Source organism: Buceros rhinoceros, unplaced genomic scaffold (assembly GCF_000710305.1).
Source record: "Buceros rhinoceros silvestris isolate BGI_N320 unplaced genomic scaffold, ASM71030v1 scaffold10533, whole genome shotgun sequence".
NCBI lineage: Eukaryota > Metazoa > Chordata > Aves > Bucerotiformes > Bucerotidae > Buceros > Buceros rhinoceros.
The window spans coordinates 7,431-12,649 of NW_010404205.1; the positions used below are offsets into that span (position 1 = coordinate 7,431).

The window sequence follows — 5,219 nt, forward strand, 5'->3', positions numbered from 1 at the left end:
GATATTTAATTACACTTTTTTTAGGAAGCTGCATTACTGTAGTAGGAATTGCTTCTCTCTGGAAGTTCTGTCCTGTTTTGTTAATATATACGCACATTTCTGTTTATTTTTATACAAAGTGGTTTCAGTGAAAGGGAAGAGGTGGACTGACATGGGCAAGGCCTTAGTCACAGCACTCCATTTCCCCCTGTGAAGAACAGGCCAAGGTATGAAACAGTTCTAAGCCAAAAAATATTTTAAAAAAATTTGCAATTCAGGTTGTAGAATTTGAGTGCAAGTTCAAGTTGCACTAGTGAGTTTTCTGCTGCAGCTGGATGGGATTTCACTTACATGCAGTTTATTTATTTATCTGTTTTATAAAATACACATAAAAGCAGGACCAGATATGGGTGGGAGGAAACAAAATTATCTACAAAAGTAAGTTCAGTAATGGTTGACCACATGACGTACTATACAGCACTTCCGCAGGAGGGACGATGGCTTCAGTAGGCAGCTCTCTTCTTTCTTCTCCTTTTGTTAAAAGCTTTCTTACTTGTATTTTCTTGTTTTGGGTTGGTCTGCGATCTGTGAGCAAACCATATTTTTATCAAAGAAATGTTCTGTAGTTTTATTTTGGAAGAACACAGGCTGATCGTCTGTAACAGGGCAACTATCCACCACCCTCAGGGCAAAAACTTGCTTTCTTGAAAGTGTCCTACTCACGACCACGAGGGTTTCTGTGGCTAATGCAGGGCACAGCTCTAAATCTCGCTTTGAGGAGATAGATAGATAGATAAAACTGAAGGGTAGCTGTGCTGCAGTGTGTGAAATCTCTGCAGCATCTCTGAGGAGCAGCTGATCCAAATCCACCTTTACACCATCGCTTCCTTTGGAACGGTTAATATCAGTCAAACATCTCAGACAGCTGCAGGTCAGCCGGGATGACTGGCCTCCTGGGACATGGGCCAACGAGCCCAGATTTCCTCGATGTCAGCTACCTACGTTGGGACCTTGATCGATGGGGACCTTCCTCGGCCTTGCCAAATCCTGCGCTTCCTGAAAACACTCCTTACAAAGTCCCTTCCCCTCCTAGTTTGACATGATGGTTACCTTGTTTTCCTTGGTACTTCCTGTGGCTCCAGAATGACAACTTCTTCCTCTTCGCTGTCGGACAGTACAATAGGCTCATCTAAACAAACAAGTCCACAAACAGGCGATCAGTTCTGTACAAACAACTTCCATAGCCAATAACCACAGCGTTTAAGAGACATCCAGAGCGGCTACTGCTTAGCTGGGAGCCCTCCGTGTACGACAGAAACCACGTTCTTCTGAAGAAAACAGAAGTGAGCAGGTGAAGCGAAGGTAGCCAATGGGTGGGAAGTGGCTACAATGGTTCTCCGTTCTCACTAAGGCCCTCTTTTATTTCTTGTAGGCTGTTAACAGAGTGATAGAATAAGCATATCTGGTATGAAGGTAAGTGAACTCTTACCTGTTGTTTCCCTCGTTGTACTTGTATCCGCACTTTCCATTTTCTGACATTCAAAAGCAGTCGCCTCGCTTTCTCCTTCCTCTTCCCCTGCTTCTTCCCTCTCAGACTCCTCAAGGTCTCCCCAGGAGTTCTCTATTCCTTCCCCAATCTGGGCTGTGCCGGGAGTGTGTAGTATCGGTTTGGCAACACTGGTGTCGTTAAGAAAAGCCGTGGTGTTTGCTGGTAAACGCTTTGTACTCCGAGCGCAAACTGCCTGGGTTTTGAGCAGTTTCTTTTCTCCCTAGGGAAGAAATCTAAAGGGGAGCTGAGAAAGCGAGTATTTCGTCTCCAGCTACTGTGACACTCGCTCACTTCCGAGCTCAGTTTTGCACAATATGCTAGGAGTGAGCTCCCTAAAAGCACCGAGAACCAGACCCAGTGTGGTGTCGAGGTTTCCTCTGAAGGCTGTAAGGCTGCCTAAGCTGCCAGGGATTCGGGATGTGTGTTTAGCTTCCAGCAGAGCTAACCCAGGGGAGGGGAAGCCTGAGTAACACAGCGAAAAAGATACACTTCTGAAGGAGGGTCTGCCTTGGTGATGATTTCTTCTGCTTGTTCTTCCACGTTGTTGGTATCAACGGCAGCGCTTTCCCTTTTGAAGGTTGTGATCTTCTGGTTCGGTATAGATTCTGCAAATCCAAACTTCCCGCCTTCTTTCCTAGTCATTGAGTGACAGGCACAATTTCAGGATGTTTCACGCTTAAAAAATGCAGTCTCTTTTCCAGTTCAAATATACAAATGCTTGCTACTTAAAGCACAAGTGAGAGCAATTTCCTGTTCAAACTACAGGATGACATTACTTTTTAGGATGTTTCTTAAAAATACCCATTTCCCTTCCCTCCCCAAACACTCACCTCACTTTCTCGTCGTTCTCCAAGGCTTTTTGAATTAGTTCTGTTATTTCTGCAACCTTAACAGCTGTTATTTTACTGCATCTCAGGACCTGTTTGTTATACACACAGCAACAGTTCAGGATCGTGAAACCAAGATGTTCTTAACTAAACCCGCAGAACATCGCAGGAGTCACAAACACTTAAAATAGAGTATGAGGGAGTGGATGCATCACGAGTGTTAACATACCAGCCTCTATCTACTCCTGAGAGCACAGCCTGAATTATTTTACAGACCCCTCAGCCCTGTCACAGGGGAAGAAGAGAGGTGTGTATCTGACCAAACAATCTGCCTGATCTACACAGCAGGCTGCGCTTCCTCCAGGACTGCAGATACATCAGGTAACTGATTTCTGAGCTTCCAAATGCCAAAGATATTTCAGTATCAAGTTCAGAGTGCAGGAACTGATTTATATCCCAGAGAAAAGCTGCTCAAGGCAAAGATTTACCTGATCCTTCACCAGCATAATCCCGCCACTGGACTGCATGGTACAAATTTCACGATGTTTGTTCATGGCAATGACAAGGACGCCGTCCATTACGCGTTCCTCGCGTTCGCTTGGATCCACCAATAAATAGGTCCTAGAATCGAGTTTTTAAATATAAGGCAACAGTGAAAGTTCGAGGTGAGTTACAACCCTTAAAACAACTGAACAAAGACACTGGTTTACGTATTAGTAACGACGGGTGTACCCCCCCCAGAAAGTATTTCTGCGTCACCTGTGCAGAGCTGCTGGTTAGTTATGCCGCGCAGAACACAAAAATATCTCCCCATGGCATCTTGCTTCAGATAAAATGTTGTAAGAAATCAGCTTGCCAATATAAATATTTTTGGGACTCTTCCATGTTTAAAATCAGTTCTGCAGGACTGACAACAAGGTGTTTCTGACAAAAGACTTCAAGATCTTACCCTTGCTGGAAGAAGGCAAAGCTGACACAAATAGGCATGTGGTGGATGCTCAGGGGGACGGGATCACGTTCCTCAGGAGTGTACTTGGGAAAGAATCAGCCCAGAAGACAATGATTTACCAAACACGGTTCACGTTGTAATTCCATACAGTACGAAGGTATTTAAAGAAACAAAACCAGCTGCCCGCAGTGCCACGACACTGACTGTGATCTGGTGCAACGTACCACGGTTACTTCCTGTCCTTGCACGGACACATCTGGCCTGCGGAAATGACACAGGGCCACAATTCCCGCTATGCTGGCGGCATCGATGATGTTTCCATCGTGATTTAACAGGTGCAGGTCCAGGCGAATCTGCCAAACCTGAGGAAACGCACACAAAACCGCGTGGTAGCTTGTGACATGATTCTCAGGAGTTACCGGTTTTCAAAACATTTTTATGTTTTGAACCGTAAGAAGAACCAGGATATATTCTTCAGGGCTTTGCTTAAGAAGATGAAAGCTCTCGGATATTCCAATGTACCCAGCAGGCCAGATTTAAGCCCTGGTCAATTACGACAAAACATGGAACACTTAAGTACAATTTAAACGTTATTCTGCAAAGAAATATTCACGTGTGCGAGGTCACAGCTACTTCAAAAGCCCACGTAGATAGGTAAGGTAAAAACCCCCATAAAGTCAGACATGTGGACCCTTACACTAACCTACAATCAGAATTTCTAGTTTCCAGAACAAGACAGCACCCACCTTAACAACAAACTCCATGTCTCTTTCAGTTTAAAGCCACCCGACACGAGTAGGTTCCCGTACCTTTTCCCCAGCCACCACGCAGAGAGATTCGGTGTCTATACACCTGGAATTCCTCAGGCATCGCTCTATGAGTCTGTTCAGCTTCACCAGTAACTCCTGCTGCCTGTTAAAACAGCAGAAACCCCGATCGCGCGTGGCTGCACTATACACTGACAGGGACCAAACCCGTGCTCTCAGGGCATCCTTGTTCAGCCTTTTTACGGCAGCCACACACCTGCCAGGCTCAAAGCCGGGCGCAGCCATCGGCGAGAGCTCGAGGTTGAAGAAGAGTATACCCTCTGTGGGCCGATTCGGCTTGGGGGGAACGAGTTCACACGAGACCTGTGCGAGGACCCTGCAAAGGTAAATAAACCGGTAAGTCAAGAGATTCAGCAGGGAAAAGCTTCTACCACTAGAAACTAAACACATCCTTGGATAGAGCATGTGTTTAGGCGTTCAGTTTGTATTTCTCACTCCTGGCAGTTTCTCATTCCATGTCTGTCATAAACACCGGTCAACAACTGAGAGAATCAAACGCAGGAATCAGAACATTCTTCTGTCTTTTCGGATTAAAAAGAAAACTCAAACTCAGGAAAATATGTAACTAAATGTTTACACAGGTGTTTATATTCCACTTTTCTGTGTGTGAAAAAGGAACGTTTGATTTCCAGAACACAAAATGTAACGTGAGATCAGTGAATAAAGGGCTGAAAAATTAGTAAATAGAATCACAGGATGGTTTGGGGTGGAAAGGACCTCTAAAGCTCACCTGGTCCAACCCCCCTGCAGAAAACAGGGATGTCTTCCGCTAGATCGGGATGCCCAGAGCCCCAAACAACCTGATCTGGTGTGTTTCCAGGGATGGGGCATCTGCAATGCTGTCTTTTGGTTTAAAACTATCACCCCTTCTCCTGTCACACAGGCCCTGCTAAAAAGACTGTCTCCATCTTTCTTATACGCCCCCTTTCAGTACTGAAAGGCCACAGAGAAGTCTCCCCGGAGCTTCTCTTCACCAGGCTGAGCAACCCCAGCTCTCAGCCTTTCTTCACGGGGGAGGTGCTCCAGACCTCTGACCATTTTTGGGGCCTCCTGTGGACTGCTCCAAGAGGTCCATGTCTTTCCTGTGC

The 5,219-nt window shown here is 45.7% G+C and overlaps 1 protein-coding gene across 1 annotated transcript; it reads right to left on the reverse strand.

The window, feature by feature from the left end:
- Nucleotides 1–482: 482 nt before the first annotated feature.
- EXOSC9 (exosome component 9) lies at nt 483–4,443 on the reverse strand. Its single transcript, XM_010133294.1, has 10 exons — nt 4,328–4,443; nt 4,114–4,216; nt 3,529–3,666; nt 3,305–3,387; nt 2,844–2,976; nt 2,359–2,447; nt 2,016–2,162; nt 1,469–1,656; nt 1,090–1,168; nt 483–564 (listed from the first exon to the last, which is right to left on the reverse strand). Exons 1-10 carry the CDS (start codon nt 4,354–4,356, stop codon nt 483–485), a joined length of 1,071 nt encoding a protein of 356 aa, XP_010131596.1. The 5' UTR covers nt 4,357–4,443.
- Between the last annotated feature and the right edge of the window lie 776 nt (nt 4,444–5,219).

Bases quoted from the DNA above. Each gene is read 5' to 3' on its own strand.
- EXOSC9 (XM_010133294.1), bottom strand. From the start codon at position 4,356: ATGGCTGCGCCCGGCTTTGAGCCTGGCAG. The intron at 2,448-2,843 runs GTAAATCTTTGC...TATAACAAACAG, and splicing joins TTATGCTGGTGAAGGATCAG to GTCCTGAGATGCAGTAAAAT. The intron at 1,169-1,468 runs GTAAGAGTTCAC...TTGTTTGTTTAG, and splicing joins TACAACGAGGGAAACAACAG to ATGAGCCTATTGTACTGTCC.